The sequence below is a fragment of the Hemitrygon akajei genome, chromosome 17 (genome assembly GCF_048418815.1).
Source record: "Hemitrygon akajei chromosome 17, sHemAka1.3, whole genome shotgun sequence".
Lineage (NCBI taxonomy): Eukaryota > Metazoa > Chordata > Chondrichthyes > Myliobatiformes > Dasyatidae > Hemitrygon > Hemitrygon akajei.
Genome location: NC_133140.1, coordinates 90,920,908 through 90,945,094, shown reverse-complemented (window position 1 = coordinate 90,945,094; position 24,187 = coordinate 90,920,908). Strand labels below are relative to the sequence as shown.

At 43.7% G+C, this 24,187-nt stretch overlaps 2 protein-coding genes across 4 annotated transcripts in view; one reads left to right on the top strand and one right to left on the bottom strand.

Annotated features, from left to right (window-relative positions):
* The window catches only part of tango6 (transport and golgi organization 6 homolog (Drosophila)), a 180,829-nt gene that overhangs the window by 10,267 nt on the left and 146,375 nt on the right, over positions 1 to 24,187 (bottom strand). For 2 of the 3 annotated variants that reach the window (XM_073070541.1, XM_073070542.1), the window contains 2 exons: positions 9,974 to 10,126; positions 4,016 to 4,167 (listed from right to left, as the gene is read on the bottom strand). In XM_073070541.1, the coding sequence (XP_072926642.1) occupies positions 4,016 to 4,167; positions 9,974 to 10,126 (305 nt within the window). The remainder of the gene's footprint in view (positions 1 to 4,015; positions 4,168 to 9,973; positions 10,127 to 24,187) is intronic. The other variant, XR_012101957.1, reaches the window with a different exon arrangement.
* chtf8 (CTF8, chromosome transmission fidelity factor 8 homolog (S. cerevisiae)) overlaps positions 1 to 24,187 on the top strand; it is a 159,413-nt gene that overhangs the window by 108,353 nt on the left and 26,873 nt on the right. The window lies entirely within an intron of this gene.

Genomic DNA, 24,187 nt, shown 5'->3' with positions numbered 1-24,187 from the left:
GTAATGCCTGCACTGTTTTTGTGCACTTTATGCAGTCCAGTGTAGGTCTGTAATCTAGTGTAGCTTTCTCTGTGTTTTTTTTTATTATGTAGTTCAGTCTAGTTTTTTGTACTGTGTCATGTAACACCATGGTCCTGAAAAACGTTGCCTCATTTTTACTATGCACTGTACCAGCAGTTATGGTCGAAATGACAATAAAAGTTGACTTGACTTGACTTGCTAACCAATCCATCTCACGTCTCACTAAGATACAGTAACTGAGCTGTTTGAATGTGACAATGAGGATGGACCAGGGTGGGGTAGTGGATGTCATCTGCATGGACTGGCATTAATTTATTACAAAATACAATAAACCAATCTGAACCTAAATGTAGAGGGCATAGATTTAAGGTGAAAGAGCTATTTAAACAGGACCTGAGGGTCAAGCTTTTCCACTCAGAAGGTGGTGAGCATGGAATGAGGAAACTATAGAGACAAGTACAATTAAGTATTCAAAAGACATTTTGAACAACTTCATGGAGTTAAAAAAAAGGGATCCCTACGGGATCCCACCACCAAGCACATCTTTCTCTTCAGTAACTTCTACCACCTCCAACGGGATCCCACCACCAAGCACATCTTTCCCTCCCCCCTCTTTCTGCTTTCTCCAGGGATCGCTCCCTACGCGACTCTGTTGTCCATTGGTTCCCCCCATCCCTTCCCACCGATCTCTGTCTCAGCACTTATCCTTGTAAGCAGAACAAGTGCTTCACCTACCCTTAAAGAAGTAAGCTTGGAGATGGAGCTGGCGGAAGAAGAGTTCTGCATCATGGCGTACGTGGAACTCGCTGAGGTGTGGGAGAGGGGGACAAAGGTGAGGCCCTTACTGAGGACAGAGCGCTCCCGTCTCCCTTCTCCCGTCTTCAACCCTCCTCCTCTTCATGGACACCCTGCTCTGGTCTTCTGCCAGCTCTGTATCTCTTTATTGCTAATTGCTGACGGGACATCAACCGTCTCGACTTCACAACACCATGTTCCAATCCCAACCTTACTATAAAACCCGCTGATAAGGTGGGAGCTGTTGTAGTCTGGCGGACTGACCTCTACCTGGCTGAGGCACAGCGACAACTCTCTGATACTTCCTCTTATTTACCCCTTGATCATGACCCCACTAAGGAGCACCAGGCCACTGTCTCCTCTACCATCACCAACCTTATCAGCTCTGGGGATCTCCCATCCACTGCCACCAACCTCATAGTTCCCACACCTCGCACTTCCCGTTTCTAACTCCTACCCAAGATCCACAAACCTGCCTGTCCAGGTAGACTCATTGTCTCAGCTTGATCCTGCCCCACCAAACTCATTTCTGCATACCTTGACACTGTTTTATCCCCCCTTGTTCAATCCCTTCCCACCTTTGTTGGCTTTGTGGAACAGTCCATGTTCCAAGCCTATACGGGTATCTGTCCCCCTCTTTTCCTTCGCTACATCAACGACTGCATTGGCGCTGCCTCCTGCACACATGCTGAGCTCGTTGACTTCATTAACTTTGCCTCCAACTTTCACCCTGCCCTCAAATTTACCTGGTCTATTTCTGACACCTCCCCCCCCCCACCCCCCTTCCTTGATCTTTCTGTCTCCATCTCTGGAGACAGCCTATCTACTGATATCTACTATAAGCCTACAGACTCTCACAGCTACCTGGACTATTCCTCTTCCCACCCTGTCTCTTGCAAAAATGCTATCCCCTTCTCACAATTCCTCCGTCTCTGCCGCATCTGCTCTCAGGATGAGGCTTTTCATTCCAGGACAAGGGAGATGTCTTCCTTTTTTTAAACAAAGGGGCTTCCCTTCTTCCACCATCAACTCTTCTCTCAAAAGCATCTCTCCCATTTCCTGCACATCTGCCCTTACCCCATCCGCCCACCACACCACTCAGGATAGGGTTCCCCTTGTCCTCACCTACCACCCCACCAGCCTCCGGATCCAACGTATAATTCTTCGTAACTTCTGCCACCTCCAATGGGATCCCACTACCAAGCACATCTTTCCCTCCCCCCCTTCTGCTTTCTGCAGGGATCGTTCCCTACGCGACTCCCTTGTCCATTCATTCCCCCCCCATCCCTTCCCACCGATCTCCCTCCTGGAATTTATCCCTGCAAGCGGAACAAATGCTACACCTGCCCTTACACTTCCTCCCTCACCACCATTCAGGGCCCCGGACAGTCCTTCTAGGTGAGGCGACTCTTCACCTATGAGTCGGCTGGTGTGGTATACTGCGTCCTGGTGTGGCCTTTTATATATTGGTGAGAGCCGACGCAGACTGGGAGACCGTTTCGCTGAACACCTATGCTCTGTCCGCCAGAGAAAGCAGGATCTCCCAGTGGCCACACATTTTAGTTCCACGTCCCATTCCCATTCTGATATGTCTACCCATGACCTCCTCTACTGTCAAGATGAAGCCACACTCAGGTTGGAGGAACAACACCTTATATTCCGTCTGGGTAGCCTCCAACCTGATGGCATGAACATTGACTTCTCTAACTTCCGTTAATGCCCCTCCTCCCCTTCTTACCCCATCCCTGATATATTTAGTTTTTTTTCCCCTCTTTTTTTCTTTCTCTCTCTGCCCATCACTCTGCCTGTTCTCCATCTCCCTCTGGTGCTCCCCTCCCCCTTTCTTTCTCCCTAGGCCTCCTGTCCCATGATCCTTTCCCTTCTCCAGCTCTGTATCCCTTTTGCCAATCACCTTTCTGGCTCTCAGCTTCACCCCACCCCCTCCAGTCTTCTCCTATCATTTCGCATTTTCCCCTCCCCCTCCTACTTTCAAATCTCTTACTATCTTTCCTTTCAGTTAGTCCTGACGAAGGGTCTCGGCCCGAAACGTCGACAGCGCTTCTCCCTATAGATGCTATCTGGCCTGCTGTGTTCCACCAGCATTTTGTGTGTGCTGCTTGAACATTGAAGTACTTACTTTCAGGTCACCTTTAAACTCTCCCAATCCCAGCAACCTTAAAAATGTGTCTTCTGGTTCCTAAATCATCAAGTATATGTCTTTATAAGATCTTAAGACAAAGGAGTAGAATTAGGCCATTTGGCCCATCAAGTCTGCTCCTCCATTCCATCATGGCTGATTTATTATCCCTCTCAACCCCATTCTCCTGCCTTCTCCCTGTAACCTTTGATGCCCTGACTAATCAAGAACCAGTCAACCTCAGTTTTAAATATATCCAATGAATTGGCCTCCGCAGCCATTCATGGCAATGAATTCCACAGACTCACCACCCTGTGGCAAAAGGAATTCCTCCTCACCTCTGTTCTAAATGGATACCCCTCTATTCTGAGGCTGTGCCCTCTGGTCCTAGATTCTCGCACCATAAGAAATATCCTTTCCACATCCACTCTATCTACACCTTTCAATATTTGAAAGGTTTCAATAAGATCCCAAGCCTTTCTTTGTCAAGAAGATTCAGGTTCTTGTACTTTCTCTCCAATGGTAGTAATGAGAGTAAGGCAGGTCCTGGACAGTGAAGGGGTCCCAGAACAGATCCCTGAGGTACACCACTGATCCTGGTGAATGGCAAGTGTCATAAATCACCAACCTCCATGCAGAATATGACCTATCTACAACTACTCTTTGCCTTCTGTGGGCAAGCCAATTCTGGATCCACAAAGCAAGGTCCCCTTGGATCCCATACCTCCTTACTTTCACAATAAGCCTTGCATGGGGTACCTTATCATATGCCTTGCTAAAATCCATATACACTAAATTTACTGCTCTACCTTCATCAATGTGTTCAGTCACATTCTCAAAAAATTCAATAAGGCTCGTAAGGCACGACCTGCCTTTGACAAAGCCATGCTGTCTATTCCTAATCGTATTATGCCTCTCCAAATGTTCATAAATCATCCTCCACCCCCGATCGTGTGACAGACGGTGGCTGGTGTTATCGTGTTCTGAAGTATTACCCAGTGTGTATGTGGGATGTGTAAAAGGAATTAACCTCCTCACAGATCCTGATGTTTCTGGGCTTACCTCATGAATCACTGATCCTAAAGCAAAGTCCAGGCAGGCACAGAGCTCTCCCAGGTTTGATAGGCTACTGGCTCGTAATGATTTATCTGGATCACGTGATCCCATCAAAAACACATGGATCAGCTGGTCACGGTAGTGTGAAGCCATTTCACCTATCGAGAGAAAGGCAAAAGGCATGGTGAAATGGGACAAGGGAGTGTGGGGCAGAGGATATGCCAGAAGGGAGAAACAAGGTGGGGAGGGAGATAACAGGGAGTAAGAAATGAGGAGAGACAAAGGAAGCTTGTGAATATGCAGGGAGGGGAATATCTCTCATGGGGTAAAACCAGGGTGAATTGGGGTTAAACTGTCTTCATTTCAGTTCTGATTAAATCTCTGACGTGAAATATTGACCCCGTTTCACTCCCCATGGGCGCAGTCTGACCTGCTAAGTGATTTTGGAATTACTTCCAGATTTCCAGTGTCCGCAGTTTTTTTGGATTTCACCAATAAATTCTTTGCATTCATTCATGCATTTGGTGGTATGTTTGATGTATCTGTGATAAATAAATGAATTGGTTCTAATTCTATTAAATTTTCTTTAGTGCAGCACCTTATCGAAGGGCTTATCACTGTCCAGACACACCATGTGAATTGGTACATTAGTTTTTCTGCAAGGTACAGCATTTCTAAAGGTTCAATTTCCTTTCACATTAGTTCTGTCCAAACCTATTTCAAAATGCATTCTCCCTTTCTTATATGATTAATTGCATTTGTTGGCTTCCAAATTCCACACTTCTTTTCATGCATTTTTGAGGTGGGAGGGAGAGGGGACAGGCATAAACTATTTTATAAATGGGGAGAAAATTAAAAATCTGAGGTGCAAAGGGACTTGAGAGTCCTCATGCCGGATTCCCTAAAGGTTAACCTGTAGGTTGAGTCAGTGGTAAAGAAGGCATATGCAATATAGCATTCATTTTGAGAGGACTAGAATACAAGAGCAAGGATGTAATGCTGAGGCTTTATAAGGCAAACGTTAGACTGTACTTGGAGGTTGGTGAGCAATTTTGGGATTTTTATCTAAGAAAGGATGTGCTGACATTGGAGAGGGTTCAGAGGAGGTTCACGAAAATGATCCCAGAAACAAAAGGATTAACATATGAGGGTTAAAATTTGATAGCTCTGGGCCTGTCCTTGCTAGAGTTAAGAAGAGTGAGGGGGGAATTGTATTGAAACCAATCAAATATTGAAAGGCCTAGATAGAGTCCATAAGATAGTGGAGCAGAATTAATCTGCTCCGCCATTTCATCAGGGCTGATCCATTTCCCTCTCAACCCCAGTTTACTGCCTTAACCCTGTATCCCTTCATGTCCTGACTAATCAAGAATCTATCAACCTCTGCCTTAAATATACCCAATGACTTGGCCTCCACAGCCACATGTGGCAATAAATTCCACAGATTTACCACCCCCTGGCTAAAGAAATTCCTCCTCATCTCTATTCTAAATGGAAGCCCCTCTATTCTGAGGTTGTGTCCTCTGGTCTTAAGCACCCCCACCATAGGACACATCCTCTCCACATCCACATTATTGAGGCCTTTCAACTTTCAATAGGTTTTGATGAGATCCACCCTCATTCTTCTAAATTCCAGTGAGAACAGGCCCAGAGCAATCAAATGCTCCTGATATGGTAAGACTTTCAAGTCGGATTCAATTTTGTGAATATCCTTTGAACCCTCTCCAATCTCAGCACATCTGTTCTTATATATGGGGCACAAGACTGTTCACAATACTCAAAGTTAGGCTTCATCAGTGCCTTATAAAGCCACAACGTTACATTAGTTGAAGTGGAGAGCATGTTTCCAATAGTGGAGGAGTCTAGGACCGGAGGGCACAGCCTCAGAATAAAAGGACGTCCCTTTAGAACAGAGATGAAGAAGAATTTCTTTAGCCACAGGGTAGTGACATAGGTAGGAAATGAACTGGAAGAGGTCCTGAAAACAGACTACAGGGAGTTAGGAAGGAAGTTGAGAAGGAGGACTGCAAAGGTAGTAATCTTGAGATAACTACCTGTGCCATGTGACAGTGAGTATAGGAATAGAAAGAGGTGTAGGATAAATGTGTGGCTGAGGGATTGGAACAAGGGGCAGGGATTCAGATTTCTGGATCATTGGGACCTCTTTTGGGGCAGGTGTGACCTGTACAAAAAGGACGGATTGCACTTGAATCCCAGGGGGACCAATATCCCAGCGGGGAGGTTTGCTAAGGCTACTGGGGAGAGTTTAAACTAGAATTGTTGGCGGGGGGGGGGGGTGGGAACCAAACTGAAGAGACTGGGTAAGAGGTAGTTAGCTCACAAATAGAGAAAGCTTGGAGACAGTGCGAGAGGGAGGATAGGCAGGTGATGGAGAAGGGATGCACTCAAATGGACGGTTTGAGATGTGTCTATTTTAACACAAGGAGAGTTGTGAACAAAGCAGATGAGCTTAGAGCATGGATCAGTACTTGGAGCTATGATGTGGTGGCCATTACAGAGACCTGAATGGCTCAGAGGTAGGAATGGTTACTTCAAGTGCCGGGTTTTAGATGTTTCAGAAAGGACAGGGAGGGAGGCAAAGGAAGTGGGGGCATGGCATTGTTGATCAGAGATAGTGTCACAGCTGCAGAAAAGGTGGACGTCATGGAGGGATTGTCTATGGAGTCTCTGTGGGTGGAGGTTAGGAAGAGGAAGGGGTCAATAACTCTACTGGGTCTTTTTTATAGGCTGCCCAGTAGTAACAGGGATATCAAGGAGCAGATATGGAAACAGATCCTGGAAAGGTGTAATAATAACTGAGTTGTTGTGGTGGGAGATTTTAATTTCCCAAATATCGATTGGCACCTCCCTAGAGCAAGGGGTTTAGATAGGGTGGAGTTTGTTAGGTGTGTTCAGGAAGATTTCTTGACACAATATGAAGATAAGCCTACAAGTGGAGAGGCTGTACTTGATCTTGTATTGGGAAATGAACCTGGTCAGGTGTCACGTCTCTCAGTGGGAGAGCATTTTGGAGATAGTGATCACAATTCTATCTCCTTTACCAATAGCATTGGAGAGAGATAGGAACAGACAAGTTAGGGAAACGTTTAATTGGAGTAAGAGGAAATATGAGGCTATCAGGCAGGAACTTGGAAGCTTAAATTGGGAACAGATGTTCTCAGGAAAAAGTACAGAAGAAATGTGTCAAATGTTCAGGGGATATTTGTGTGGAGTTCTGCATAGGTACGTTCCAATGAGACAGGGAAGTTATGGTAGGGTACAGGGACCCTGGTGTACAGAGGCTGTAGTAAATCTAGTCAAGAAGAAAAGAAAAGCTTACAAAAGGTTCAGAGAGCTAGGTAATGTTAGAAATCTAGAAGATTATAAGGCTAACAGGAAGGAGCTTAAGAAGGAAATTAGGAGAGCCAGAAGGGGCCATGAGAAGGCCTTCGCTGGCAGGATTAAGAAAACCCCAAGGCATTCTACAAGTATGTGAAGAGCAAGAGGTTAAGATGTGAAAGAATAGGACCTATCAAGTGTGACAGTGGGAAAGTGTGTATGGAACCGGAGGAAATAACAGAGGTACGTAATGAATACTTTGCTTCAGTATTCACTATGGAAAAGGATCTTGTTGATTGTAGGGATGACTTGCAGTGGACTGAAAAGCTTGAGCATGTAGATATTAACAAAGAGGATGTATTGGAGCTTTTGGAAAGCATCAAGTTGGATAAGTCACCAGGACTGGACGGGATGTACCCCAGGCTACTGTGGAAAGTGTGGGAGAAGTTTGCTGAGCCTCCGGCAATGATCTTTGCATCATCAATGGGGACGGGAGAGGTTCTGGAGGATTGGAGGGTTACGGATGTTGTTCCCTGATACAAGAAAGGGAGTAGAGTTAGCCCAGGAAATTATAGATCAGTGAGTCTTACTTCAGTGGTTGGTAAGTTGATGGAAAAGATCCTGAGAGGCAGGATTTATGAACATTTGGAGAGGTATAATATGATTAGGAATAGTCAGCATGGCTTTGTCAAAGGCAGGTCGTGCCTTACGAGCCTGATTGAAGTTTTTTGAAGATGTGACTAAACACATTTATGAAGGAAGAACAGTAGATGTAGTGTATATGGATTTCAGCAAGGCACTTGATAAGGTACCCTATGCAAGGCTTATTGAGAAAGTAAGGAGGCATGAGATCCAAGGGATATTGCTTTGTGGATCCAGTACTGGTTTGCCCACAGAAGGCAGAGTGGTTGTAGACGGGTCATATTCTGCATGGAGGTCAGTGACCAGCGGTGACTCAGGGATCTGTTCTGGGACCCTTACTCCGTGATTTTTATAAATGACCTGGGTGAGGAAGTGGAGGGATGAGTTAGTAAGTTTGCTAGTAAGTTGTGGATAGTGTGAAGGGCTGTCAGAAGTTAAACAGGACATTGATAGGATGCAAAACTGGGCTGAGAAGTAGCAGATGGAGTTCAACCCAAATAAGTGTGAAGTGGTTTATTTTGGTAGGTCAACTATAATGGCAAAATATAGTATTAATGATAAAACTCTTGGCAGTGTGGAGGATCAGAGGGATCTTGGGGTCCGAGTCCACAGGACACTCAAAGCAGCTACGCAAGGTTGACTCTGTGGTTAAGAAGGCATATGGTGATCAATTGTGGAATTGAATTTAGGAGCCGAGAGGTAACGTTACAGCTATATAGGAGCCTGGTCAGACCCCACTTGGAGTACTGTGCTCAGGTTTGGTTGCCTCACTACAGGAAGGATGTGGAAACCATACTAAGGGTGCAGAGGAGATTTACAAGGAGGTTGCCTGGACAGGAGAGCATGTCTTATGAAAACAGGTTGAGTGAACCTGGCCTTTTCTCCTTGGAGTGACGGAGGATGAGAGGTGACCTGATAGAGGTGTATAAGATGATGAGAGGCATTGATTGTGTTGTAGGTTGTTTCCAGTGAATCTGTGGAATTCACTGCCACAGGTGGCTGTGTAGGCAAGTCATTGAGTATATTTAAAGAGATTGGTAGGTTCTTGATTAGTTAGGGTGTCAGAGGTTACATGGAGAGGGCAGGAGAATAGGGTTGAGGTGGGGATAATGATGGAATGGCAGAGCAGGCCCGATGGGCTGAATGACCTAATTATGTTCCTATGTCTTATCGTCATGGCACAAGGACCATGCATAGAGAGAAACAGGATTGAGAAAGGGGATTAAGCAGAGGTTTGAGGGAGAAGGGATTGGGGGGCCAAGGGAGGAGGGACTGAGGAAGGGTGTGCTGAAGAGGAAGATGGATGCAGGGTTTCAATCTGAAATATACTTTTTGCTTCCACAGATGCAGCCTGATCCACTGTGTTCTTCCTGAATTTTTTTTACATTTCAGGTTCTAATAGCCATCTCTTATATCTGCAGCAAAATCACATCCTCCTCATGCTCTATCTGTTCATATACAATGATAATAGTCTTTGACTTAATTTTTTTTGAGTTTGTCTTTTTATATTAATCAACTATACATATGGACCCTCAAATTGCTTCAGTTTTAAGTTCTTTGTTATTTAATACTGATAATGACTAGAATGGACTTTGTTTCTTTTTGTTCAAATTGTGTTTTTTTTGTGGTAAACATAGTACATATTTTTTTCTTGTAAGTGCTGTGTTCATTGTTTCTGTGCACTTGATAATAAACTCAAGTCTGATAGCAGACAAACATTTAACAATCCTTAGGAAGTGCAACTGCTGGAACAAGGTACAATTCACAAAATGCAGGAGGGACTCAGCAGGCCAGGCAGCATCTATGGAGGTAAATGGACTTAATTGTTGCATAGGGTTGAGACCCCTCATCTGGACAGATTCAGTTCCCCAATGTCAGCCAACCAGTAGTCACATTTCAGAAGCTCAGACTTTCAGACACTTCCAGAGAAGCTCTGAAGTATGGATTCCAACCAAAGGACGGTACCTGTCCTGAGTGACTCACCTAGTGCTCTTGTACAGCGCATCAGCACCTCTCCGATCTTCATCCGCGTCTCCACAGAGCGCAGTTTCTCACTTTCGTCCGATGATGTTTGATATTCTCTGAGTAACCGTGGCAGAATTCGGGCTGGGTACACATCCGACAGCACTGACATACCTACAGTGGTAGAGTGTGAAATAAAGACTTAGGTTAGGTATGGTACTAAGTGGTGCAGAGGAAGGGCCCTTCACTTTCACTCCCGACTACAGCTCAGTTGTGTCTTTCTCTGCTGTCTTCATTGATACAACAATTTCAACTGATTTTTAAAATTTAAGTTCTGCTTCAGTTAGGCGCAGTCTTGAATAATTTTTTTTTGTAAAATTCAACAAACTGAACGATCTCTCAGTGCACCATTAAGCTCAGACAATCTCTTCAATTTAGCCAAGTATACCAAAATGGACTCCCCTTCCCTTTGATTCAACTTATGAAACCTAAAGCGTTCTGCAGTCAACAATGGTTTCGGTTGTAAACACACCTGCATTACTTTCACGATATCAGCAATGCTCATTTCAGCTGGTTTGATTGGAGCAGCTACATTTCTAAGCAAACTGTATGCTTTCCCACTTAATACAATCAGCAAAACCATCATTCACTTCTCACTGGGAATTTCATTTTCTTCAAAATACTACTCAATAAGCTCAGTATACAATTGAGCAATTGAATAAGTTTACCGTTCCAATGTAGCCAGCCATTTCCGCTATTATTTAAATTTGTGATTATTATCACTTGGTACTCACTTTTTATGAACCCATGAATTTGTCCATTTCCTGCCTTTTTTAAACTTTAATGTCTTCTTGTTTTCCTAAAGCACATGCTGCACTGGTTTTCTCACTTGACCATTTCTTGCTGCACTTTTTTTAAAAACTTGAACATCTCATTGCATTTCAACAAGTAGGTGGCCGTCTCAAGTTTTCTTTAAACTTCCTTGTCACCACTGTTACGTTTTGTAACTCCAAAACATTTAATTAATTTAGAGGAAAAGAAGGGAGCCAGTAACGCGAGTCTAACTTTGCTTTTACTTTAAGCGAGGTGCACATGCATGATATAGTGGCATGATGATGTAAGCCAAGTGCAGTCAACCCGCTGTATCCACATCCACGGATTCAACCAACCTTGGATCAAAAATATTCGGTAAAAAAATTCCAGGAAGTTCCAAAAAGCAAAACTTGAATTTGCTGCGCGCCGAGCACTATGCTGAATCCATGCGAATGAAGTGATGTCTGGGCATATCCTGCTGTAGCCTCCTGCCATTTCAGAGATCCTCAGTCTCTCTCCAGCACTCGTTGTTTGAGCATTGTTCACCTCGCGTCTTGTTCATTCGCTACTTGTGTTGTGAGTGAGAGGAAGGAGTTTAAGGCCAGTAAGGGATGGCTGGCTAGCTAGGTAAAGTGCTACAGCCTCAAGATCATGGGAGAATCGGCATTGGCCGATGTAGCATCAGCATTCCCAGAAGAGCTACGATGATTGCGTCTGTACTGAACATGTACAGACTTTTTTTTCTTGTCATTATTCCCTAAACAATACTGTATAACTTTGCTTTTACTTTAAGCCATTTATGTCCATACATGGCCTCCTCTACTGCCATGATGAGGCCAAACTCAGGTTGGAGGAGCAACACCTCATATACCGTCTGGGTAGTCTCCAGCCCCTTGGTATGAACATCGAATTCTCCAACTTCCGGTAATACCCTCCCTCTCCCTTCCCCTATCACACTTTCACTCTGCCTCCTCTTCTAGCTGCCTATCACCTCTCTCATCATTCTGCCTTCTTCTACTACCCATAGTGCTTTCCCCTTACATTCCTTCTTCACCTCTCCGACCTATCCCCTCCCTGCTTCCCCTCCCCCTCCCCTTGATCTTTCCTCTGATTGGTTTTTCACCTGCACCTTCTCCTTCCCCCACCTACTTTTTAGGGTCCTTGCCCCCTCCTTCTTCAGTCCTGATGAAGGGTCTCGGCCCAAGACGTTGACTGCTCCTTTCAATGGATGCTGCCTAACCTGCTGAGTTCATCCAGCTTGTTTGTACGGTATAACAACTATTTACATAGCATTTACATTGTATTAAGTATTATAAGTAATCTAGAGATGATTTAAAGTATACGGGAGGATGTGCGTAAGTTATATGCACTGTATGTAATTTTACATTTAACCCATAATGTATTATTTAAACAAAGAGTGCTTAATCAAACAATATATTTATAATATTACTCTATATTACTGAAATATTATATATATTAAAAAAGTTGCAGTCTGTTGATTAGTGAGCAAGAGAACTCTCTGATTGGATTATTCCTACCAATGAGATTAAGCCTTGTTGCACCAATCATAAGCACCCCACTACATTCCCCCAGAAGGTACAATAAGGGCCAGTACAGAAGGAATTTCACATTCTCAGTTGCCAAGACAGTGGAAATGTCTGGACAAGGAAAAGGCAACACCAGCAAAACTTAGTTCAAGGCCAAGTCTTGCTCATCCCGGGCTGGCATATGATTTAGTGAGCATTACAGACACCTAGCTGCAAGGTGAAGATGACTGAGAATTAAATATCAGGGGGTATCACGTAGTACGGAAAGATGGGCAGGAAGGTAAAAGAGGTGGGGTGGCGTTCTTAATTAAGGATGAGATCAGGGCAATTGTGAGAGACAATATAAAATCTACGGAGCAGAATGTTGAGTCCATCTGGGTAGAGATTAAGAATAGTAAAGGGAAAAAATCACTGGTGGGAGTTGTCTATAGGCCACCAAATAAAAATATTGCAGTGGCAGAGGCGATTAACCAGGAAATAACTGAGGCTTGTAAGAATGGAACGGCAGTTGTCATGGCGAATTTTAACTTCCACATAGATTGGGTGAATCAGGTTGGTCAAGGAAATCTTGAGGAGGACTTCATAGAATGCGTTCGTGATGGCTTTCCACAAGGGAAAATGCTATCTTAGATCTAGTCCTGTGCAATGAGGCAGGTAAGATTAATAGATAGATAGATAGATACTTTATTCATCCCCATGGGGAAATTCAACTTTTTTTTCCAATGTCCCATACACTTGTTGTAGCAAAACTAATTACATACAATACATACAAAAAATAAATACATACTTAACTCAGTAAAAAATATGATATGCATCTAAATCACTATCTCAAAAAGCATTAATAATAGCTTTTAAAAAGTTCTTAAGTCCTGGCGGTAGAATTGTAAAGCCTAATGGCATTGGGGAGTATTGACCTCTTCATCCTGACTGAGGAGCATTGCATCGATAGTAACCTGTCGCTGAAACTGCTTCTCTGTCTCTGGATGGTGCTATGTAGAGGATGTTCAGAGTTTTCCATAATTGACCGTAGCCTACTCAGCGCCCTTCGCTCAGCTACCGATGTTAAACTCTCCAGTACTTTGCCCACGACAGAGCCCACCTTCCTTACCAGCTTATTAAGACGTGAGGTGTCCCTCTTCTTAATGCTTCCTCCCCAACACGCCACCACAAAGAAGAGGGCGCTCTCCACAACTGACCTATAGAACATCTTCAGCATCTCACTACAGACATTGAATGACGCCAACCTTTTAAGGAAGTACAGTCGACTCTGTGCCTTCCTGCACAAGGCATCTATGTTGGCAGTCCAGTCTAGCTTCTCGTCTAACTGTACTCCCAGATACTTGTAGGTCTTAACCTGCTCCACACATTCTCCATTAATGATCACTGGCTCCATATGAGCTTGTAGTCAGGGATCCTCTTGGAAAGAGTGATCATAGTATGACTGAATTTCACATACAGATGGAGGATGAAATAGTTAGATCTAAAACTAGTGTATTATGCTTGAACAAGGGAGGCTACAACAGGATGAGGGAGGAGTTGGCTAATGTGGATTGGGAGCACAGGCTACTTGGTAGGACAGTTGAGGAACAGTGGAATACTTTCAAACAGATATTTCACAGTGCTCAACAGAAGTATATTCCAGTCAAAAGTAAGGACAGGAAGTGTGGGGAGAGCCAGCCTTGGATGACTAAGGAAATGAAAGATAGTATCAAATTAAAAACTCGTGTACAAGGTCACAAAGAGTAGTGGGAGATTGGAGGATTGGGAAAACTTTAAAAAGCAACAAAGAACAACTAAACAAGAAATAAGGAAAGGGAAGATAGAGTGTGAAAGTAACTTAGCACAAAATATAAAAACAGACAGCGACTGTTTTTATATATATATAAAGCGGAAGAGGGTGGCTAAAGTCAACGTAGGTCCCTTGGAAGACAAGAAGGGGAAAATTGATATTGGGTGATAAGGAAATGGCTGAGGCATTGAACGACTATTTTGATGGTGGAGGACACATCTAATATGCCAAAGAATGATGTCATGGATGAAATGGGAGGTGAGGACCTCGATAAAATCACTGTCACTATCTATGCCAATACACTTACTCTGACTCCATGCATCTGTATCTTATTTATACTGTAAGTCTCTTGTGTGGCACCTTATCGAACGCCTTCTGGGAATCCAAGTATATGACATCCACCTATTCCCCTATATCAACTGCACTCTTTCTGTCCTCAAAGAACTCCAATAAGTTTGCCAAACAGGACCTGCCCTTTCCGAATCCATGCTGTGTCCCAAGTTAGATAGATTTTTACATAGTAGGGGAATTAAGGGTTATGGGGAAAAGGCAGGTAGATGGAGCTGAGTTTATGGACAGATCAGCCATGATCTTATTGAATGGTGGGGCAGACTCGATGAGCCAGATGGCCTACTCCTGCTCCTACTTCTTATGTTCTTACGCTCACCGGAAGTACTTTGTTTTTCACACTAGAAACTGTTGTGCGTGAAAATCCCAGGAGAGGCAAAAAGTATCATAGGAAAGGCAGATGAACTCAGGGCATGGATCAACACCTGGAATTATGATATTGGAACTGAGAAATAAGAAAGGTTACTATTCTGCTCTTTAATTTTTCCTTCCAAAGTGGATGACCTCACACTTACCAACATTGTACTCCATCTGCCCGACCCTTGTACACTCACTAAACCTATCTATATCTCTCTGCAGACTCTCCGTATCTTCTACACAATTTGATTTTCCACTCAATTTTATCATCAGCAAACTTGGATACACTACACTCGGTCCCCTTTTCCAGATCGTTAATGTATATTGTGAACAGTTACAGGCCCTGCACCGACCCCTGCGGCACAATGCCCACCACTGCCAGAGTAACACCCACGTATCCCAACTCTCTGCTTTCTATTAGTTAACCAATCCTCTATCCATAAAGATAAATCTTTTATGTGGCACCTTATCAAACGCCTTCTGGAAATCCAAGTAAATAACATCCATCTGTTCCCCTTTATCCACTGCTCTCATTATATCCTTAAAGAACTCCAGTAATTTTGTCAAACAGGACCTGCCTTTGCTGAATTCATGTAGTGTCTGCCTGATGGATCCATTTCTTTCAAGATGCTTTTCTATTTCTTCTTTAATGATAGCTTCAAAGATTTTCCCGACTACAGATGTTCAACTAACTGGCCTATAGTTACCTTCCTTTTGCCTACATCCTTTTTTGAACAGTGGCGTGACATTCACCAGGACCACCAATCCAATCCACCAGGACCTGCCCAGGGTCCAGAGAATTTTGGTAAATCATCACCAAAGCCTCTGCTATAACTTCTGCCATTTATTTCAGTACCCTGGGATGCATTCCATCAGGACCAGGGAACTTGTCTATCTTCAAGCCCACAAGTGACCTACATTCATTTTTGCTACCCTTCTCTGCTTTATACAATTGTAAAACCATTTACTATCCATTTTTATATTTTGTGCTAGTTTATTTACATAATCTAGCTTCCCTTTCTTTATTGCTTACCTTGTGGTATTTTGTTGCTTTTTAAAGCTTTCCAATTGGCGAATTTGTATGCACTAGCTTTTTAGTTTGATGTCCTCTTCTTTCCTTAGTTATCCAAGGCTGGCTCTCCCCACTCTTACTGTCCTTGCTTTTATGGAATATACTTTTGTTGAGCATTGTGAAAAATCTCTTTGAAAGTCTTCCACAGTTCCTCAACCATATAATCTGTGTTCCCAGTCTGCACTGGCCAAATCCTCCTTCATCTTCTTATTTAGGCATAATACAATGGTTTTAGATTGAATTATTGCACCTTCCATTTGTATGAGAAACGCAATCATACTGTCATCACTCTTTCCAAGAGGAACCCTAACTGAAAGAACACCAATTTTACCTCACTCATTGCACAGGATCAGATCTAAGATAGCATGTTCCCTTGCAGGTTCAGTAACATGCTGTTTAAGAAAGCTATCATGGATGCATTCTGTGAAGTCGTCCTCAGGAATGCTTGGACCAACTTGATTCACCCAATCTATGTGCAAGTTAAAGTCCCCAATGATAACTGCCGTTCCATTCTGACATGCCTCAGATATCTCTCTGTTTATTACCTGTGCCACTGTAATGTTATTATTTGGTAGCCGATAGACATCTCCCACCAGTGGTTTTTTCCCTTTACTATTCCTAATCTCTACCCAGATGGATTCAACATTCTGCTCCTTAGATCTTATATTGTCTCTCATTATCGTGTTGATCTCATCTTTAATTAAGAGTGCTACCCCACCTCCCTTACCTTCCTGCCTATCAAGTCAAGTCACTTTTATTGTCATTTCGACCATAACTGCTGGTACAGTATATAGTAAAAATGAGACGTTTTTTCAGGACCATGGTGTTACATGACACAGTACAAAAACTAGACTGAACTACGTAAAAAACAACACAGAGAAAAAACTACACTAAACTACAGACCTACCCAGGACTGCATAAAGTGCACAAAACAGTGCAGGCATTACAATAAATAATAAACAAGACAATAGGGCAGTAAGGTGTCAGTCCAGGCTCTGGGTATTGAGGAGTCTGATAGCTTGGGGGATGAAACTGTTACACAGTCTGGTCCTGAGAGCCCGAATGCTTCGGTGCCTTTTCCCAGACGGCAGGAGGGAGAAGAGTTTGTATGAGGGGTGCGTGGGGTCCTTCATAATGCTGTTTGCTTTGCGGATGCAGCGTGTAGTGTAAATGTCCGTAATGGTGGGAAGAGAGACCCCGATGATCTTCTCAGCTGACGTCACTATCCACTGCAGGGTCTTGCGATCTGAGATGGTGCAATTTCCAAACCAGACAGTGATGCAGCTGCTCAGGATGCTCTCAATACAACCCCTGTAGAATGTGATGAGGATGGGGGGGGGGGGGGGGGGGGGGGGGAGAGATGGACTTTCCTCTGTCTTCGCAGAAAGTAGAGACACTGCTGGGCTTTCTTTGTGATGGAGCTAGTGCTGAGGGACCAGGTGAAATTCTCCACTAGGTGAACACCAAGAAATCTGGTGCTCTTAAAGATCTCTACCGAGGAGCCGTTGATGTTCAGCAGGGAGTGGTCGCTCTATGCCCTCCTGAAGTCAACAACTATCTCTTTTGTTTTCTTCACATTCAGAGACAGGTTGTTGGCTCTGCACAAGTCCGTTAGCCACTGCTTAATACCTTACTCAATACCGGATATCCTTGGATATTTAATTCCCAATCCTCTCCACCCTGCAACCACGACTCTGTCATGGCCACTAAATCATACCCTTTTGTGCTGATTTGAGACACAAGTTCACTGACCTTGTTTCAAATACTATGGGCATTTACATAAAGTGCTCTTACACTTATTGTGCTTTTAATATCTTGTAATCTTTTACTCTTCTGCACTTGACTATTCTTCATTCCACTTTTACTTTTCTCTTTTTTATCTTTTGTTTTTTTCTTTATCCACACTTTTCTCTTTTACGTTATCCATTCTCCTCCAATCTGGGATCAGAAGTGGAAAGAGTGAGTAATTTCAAGTTCCTGGGTGTCAAGATCTGTGAGGACCTAACCTGGATGCAACATATTGATGCACCATTCAGAAAGCAAGATAGGGCTATATTTCATTAGGAGTTTCAGGAGATTTAGTTTGTCAACTAACACACTTGAAAACTTCTACAAATGTACCGTGGAGAGCATTCTGACTGACTAAGTCACTGTCTGCTATTGGGGGAGGGGCTTACTGCACAAGATCAAAATTAGTGGCAGAAACTTGTAAAATTAGTCAGCTCTATCTTGGGTACCAGTCTCTGTAGCATCTAAGACACCTTCAAGGAGCGGTGCCTTAGAAAGCCGGCATCCATCATTAAGGATCCCCACCACCCAGGACATGTCCTCTTCACACTGTTACCATCAGAAAGGAGGCACAGAAGCCTGAAGGCACACACTCAGCAATTCAGGAACAGCTTCTTTCTCTCTGCCATCTGATTTCTAAATTGAGCCCATGAACTCTACCTCACAACTTTTTTATTTCTGCTACCTTGCACTACTTACTTTAACTTAACTATTTAATAGACATATTTATACTTAATGTGCTCTTGTGGGCAGCCTTGGGAGAGACGAAGGTTATGGGAGAAAACCAAGACAGCAAATCTGGAGAAGAGCCCCTAAGGTGGCTGTATGTCATTGAACATCCTTCTGGCAGGTTCTTGATTAATCAGGGTATCAAAGGTTGCAGGGAGAAGGCAGGAGAATGGGGTGGAAAGAGGTAATAAATCACCCATGAATGAATGGCAAACTAAATGATCCGAATGGCCTAATTCTGCTCCTATGTCTTATAGATTGGTCTTATAAATTTGCATAAACAAGCAGGTACACAGGTGTACCTAACGAAGTGGCCGCTGACTGTAAACCCACATGATGACACAGCAGGGAAGCTTTACTGCTCCCAGGCTGGGAGCAGGCAATGAGACACAGGAGTGTTTTCCTTCAAGGGATTGATATCACGATGCTGATTTTAATCGCTTTATTTTGACCTGAATCAATTCAAGGTTCACAAGCATGAACAGAGAAAATGTAATTAATAAATCTTTAGATCTGGGCAATGAAATCAAGGCAGTTGCTTCATTCAAGTGTTTCAGGGAATGGAATTATTCACAAGCTCCTAGAATAACCAGGTGCAAATTTGGTCTTGTTGAGACTTGACAAGGCCAGACTAAGTTGTAATGTTCATAATTACAGCGAAATGTCACAACTCCAAGAAATAAGTGACAAGTGATTCAAGGACTGCTTACACACACATTTACTTGATTCCCATGAGTTTAAAGGGGTAAGGTGTGAATGAGGTTTTAAAAATGCTGGGAGGGTTTAATAGTACAAACAGAATATTCTGGAAGTGAGAGGATCAACCACAAAGACAGAGCCAGGCCACAGGTGGGGGTGAAGAATCAGTTTTACAAAGAATGTGTGGAACTTCCTCTCTTTAATCAGGAGTTTAGGTATAGACTAGCTATAATCTTAAGTCTACCATGGACAATCCTAAACCCAACTGTGAGAGGAAGAGGGTTGGGCATAGGGCTAGCAACCCCATTCCATAAAAAACCAGCACTACAGAAATGTCAACAGAGGCTCTAAAGATCTCATCCTGGGAGAGGAAGGATCTTCAATGGGCTACACTTTGAAACACTGAAAGACTGGCCCAGGACAGAGGACTCTGGTGAGCTGCCATCACCAGCCTATGCCCCAGGAGGGAGATGGGCTTAAGAAGAAGAGGTGATCTTGTAAAATGCCAGAACAACTCAAGGTACCAAATTGATTAATCCTATTTTCTAAATTTTATTCAGGGATACAGTTTGGTAACAGCCCCTTCCAGCCTAGAAGCCCGCACCATCTAGTTCCATTTACTCAGGTTTTTCAATCACACAACATTACAACAGTCTGAATTGTAAAGGAAGCACAAATAAGGTATAGGATGTGGAAGCAGGAAGGAGTGTGAACAGAAATCAGGAGAGCCAGAAAGAGCCATAAATTGTCCTTGGTAAGTTGAATTATGGAAATCCCCAAGGCACTTAATACTTTTTATTAAGGAGCGAGGACAGTAAGGGAAAAGGTAAGGCCACTTGACTGAGGCAGGAATCTCTCTGCCTGGAGCCAAAGGAAGTGGGCAAGGTCTTTAGTGAGTACTTTGCCAAGGAGAAAGGCATGGATGATGGTAAGGGTAGGGTTGATATGAAGGAGGTAGATGTGTTGGGTCTCTGGACAAACATTAAAGTGCCTGACAGCATCTATCCCAGGGTACTGAGGGAAGAAAGGAAGGAGACTGCAGGGCCTTAAAGGTCTTTGTATTCACTTTGCTATGGGCAACGTGACAGAGGATTCAAAATAGTCAATTTTCTTACTATATTTAAGAAGAACAACCAAAACAGACCAGGACATTACTGGCCAGTGAGCCTGACGTGAGTGATGGGGAAATGATTGAAGATGCTTAGGGACAGGATTGACATGCATTTGCAAAAGACATGGACTTGTTAGGGATCACAAAACACAAGAAAATATGCAGATACTGGAAATCCAAAGCCACACATACAAAATGCTAGAGGAACTTAGCAGGCCAGGCAGCATCTATAGAAAAAAGTACAGTCGACATTTCAGGTTGTGTCCCATCATCAGGACTTGTTGGGGTTAGTCAGGATGACTTTGTGTGGGGAAGGTCTTATCTCACAAATTTAATTTGAGTTTTTCTTGAGGAATGATTGATGAGGGACAGCCAGTATATGTTGTCTACATGGACTTTAAAGCATTCTACTAAGTCCCTAATATAGGCTGGTATAAGCCACAGGATACATGGTAAATTGGATCTAGAATTGGCTTGGTCATAAAAAACAGGCTGAAGGTTCAGGTGGAAGTGTTTACGACACAATAGACCACAGATGCCTTAAGAACTCAGTGGTTCGAGCAGAATCTGTGGAGGCAAAAAATGCCGATGTTTCAGGACAAGACACTGCATCAAAACTTGTGATAAAGATAGAGACCCATTTTTCTGACTGGAGGTTTGTGACCAGTGGTATTCAGTGCTGGGACTTTTGCTGTTGGTGATGTAAATGATTTGGATGAAAATGGAGATGGTTGGATCGGTAATGTCACAGATGACACAAAAATTGGTGGAGCTGTGGATAGTGATGAAGGTTGTCATAGGATTCAACACGATATAGACCAGTTGGAAAGTTGGGTGGAGAAGTGTGAGGTGTATAACTTGGATGGTCAAATGTAAGATAAAAATATACAATAAATCCCAGAGAACTGCGTACACTGATGTACAGAGGGAACTTGGGAGTTCAGTTGAAAGGTCACTGAAGATGGACACACTTTTTCAGTTAGGGATTCATTAGAAAAAGTGGAAATTCACAATGCAGCTGATAAAACTTTGGCTGGTGGCCAAAACTCATCTCCTTTCCACACCAGTCCACCTTCCACAAGGACCACTTGTTCTGTAATTCCTGGTCCATTCATCCCTCCCTGACCCCTGGCACTTCCCCTGCCTTCAAAGGAAGTGAAACGTATGTCGCCACCACTCTCACCCTGATCCCAGGACCTCAACAGCCCCTCCAGGTGAGATAGACATTCACCTGAACTGTATCTGGTGCTCCCAATGTGGACTCCTTCACCAATGAAGCCAAGCATGAACAGGATGACCATTTCACAGAGCACCTACACGCAGTCCAGTGAGAGAGATATGGGCCAAACACAGGCAAATGAGACTAACTGAAGAAGTCACCTTGGTTGGCATGTATGTCAGTCCAAAGGGCCTATTTCAATGCTGTTTAACTCTATGAAAAGTCACTGGCTTGGAACATTAACTGAGGTTCTCTGTCCACAGGAGCTATACGACCTTTCACCTCCAACCTCTCCACATTTCACTCTGTGTTGCTTGCGAAGGATGGGAGATGCTGTTTCAAACAGCTTTATGTGGAAGGTAGAGGAACAAAGTAAATTCCAGCTACTGTTTCAAAACCACTCAGTCATCCCCACATCAGCTCGAATGTCAGGTGGATTTTCTAGATTAAAACTGTTATTTCAAACTGAAATTAAATCCTCCCACATTTGAAAAGTCTAATTCTTGGGAACTTCTTCAAACCTTATTGAAAGTAATTTGTCCTTTTCCTCAACTACAGTGTGAGGCCTCTGCAGAACTCCTCTAGCTTCTTAGAACTGTTGTGACTGACAAGCACAGGACTGCCAGAAATCAGGGTTGACGCATCAGGGTAGTAGTTACAAATGCAAACTGTGCTTACATTGTGTCATACTATTGAGAAACTGCTCTCACAATAGAGGTAAAATATCATGTATCAGTCTTCCAAGCACTCAGATTAATCACCAGGTTGATGAGGGTAATTCAGAAATGCACACTGTTCACAAACACAATAGCTGCAAATGAAAATCTTTAAATGAATCCACACCTACTGCCCCCCATTTTCCCACTCAGCAGACCTCCACTTGGTCAGTATGAATGAGTTGGGCCGAATGGCCCATTGCTATGCTCCTTGCTTCCCCCTCCTCACATTCTCCTGCCATTTTCACTGGTGCCTGGAGCCAGGGGTTATAACAGTCAAGAAGTAACAATGCACAGCACTGAAACCTGTGCACTCCCCTTCCCTGAAAAGCAGAATGCAACCATTCACCATATCTGTGATCCTCCTGGCTTTATTTACCTCTAGAGAATTCAAGATTGTTTAATGTCTTTTCCTGTACACAAGTATAAAGCAGAATGAAATAATTGTTACTCTGGATCTGAACCAGCATGAAAAAAAAACATAAGATAAAGAACACAATAATAAAAAATAACAATAAATATAAACACATAAAATTATTTATATACATAGATTGATTGTATGCCCATAAAGTGATGCTAGGCACAGGAGTCACCCCTCGCATTCAGGATAAATCTCCCAGCCCATCTAACTGTGGTAACATCACATGAAAGCATCTACTACCACCTCTGGCTTCTTCCAATAAAGAAATATTAATTCCAATTTATTATTTCATTCTGTTTAGTCAAGTGACAAGACTTTCTGGCCCAGGCTCCCATGTGGGACTTTGTCAAAGGCTTGACATCCATAAACATACTAACGACACCAAGAATGGTCTTATCCAGGTCATTCATATGGATGATCATCAACAGTGATCAGCACCAGCACTGATCCCTGCAGCCCACCACTGGTCAAGCCTCCACACTGAAAAGCAAATCCTCCACTGCAACTTCAAGTCAAATCAAGTCACTTTTTATTGTCATTTTGACCTTAACTGCTGGTACAGTACATAGTAAAAACGAGATGACGTTTTTCAGGACCATGGTGTTACATGACAACAGTACAAAAACTAGACTGAACTACGTAAAAAAAAAGAGAAAAAAAACTACACTAGACTACGGACCTACTCAGGACTGTATAAAGTGCACAAAACAGTGCAGGCATTACAATAAATAATAAACAGGACAATAGGGCAAGGTGTCAGTCCAGGCTCTGGGTATTGCGGAGTCTGATAGCTTGGGGGAAGAAACTGTTACACAGTCTGGTCGTGAGACCCTGAATGCTTCGGTGCCTTTTCCCAGATGGCAGGAGGGAGAAGAGTTTGTATGAGGGGTGCATGGGGTCCTTCATAATGCTGTTTGCTTTGCAGATGCAGCGTGTAGTGTAAATGTCCGTGATGGTGGGAAGAGAGACCCCAATGATCTTCTCAGCTGACCTCACTATCCACTGCAGGGTCTTGCGATCAGAGATGGTGCAATTTCCGAACCAGGCAGTGATATAGCTGCTCAGGATGCTCTCAATACAACCCCTGTAGAACGTGATGAGGATGGGGGGGGGGGGGGGTGGGAGATGGACTTTCCTCTGCCTTCGCAGAAAGTAGAGATGCTGCTGGGCTTTCTTTGCTATGGAGCTGGTGTTGAGGGACCAGGTGAGATTCTCCGCCAGGTGAACACCAAGAAATTTGGTGCTCGTAACGATCTCTACCAAGGAGCCGTTGATATTCAGCGAGGAGTGGTCGCTCTGTGCCCTCCTGAAGTCAACAACCATCTCTTTTGTTTTATTCACATTCAGAGACAGGTTGTTGGCTCTGCACCAGACCGTTAGCCGCTGCACCTCCTCTCTGTAAGCTGACTCGTTGTTCTTGCTAATGAGACCCACCACGGTAGTGTCATCGGCAAACGTGATGATGTGGTTCGAGCTGTGTGTTGCAGCACAGTCATGGGTCAGCAGAGTGAACAGCAGTGGACTGAGCACACAGTCCTGGGGGGGGGGGGGGGGGCCCTGTGCTCAGTGTGATGGTGTTGGAGGTGCTGCCTCCAATCCAGAGTGACTGAGGTCTCCCAGTCAGGA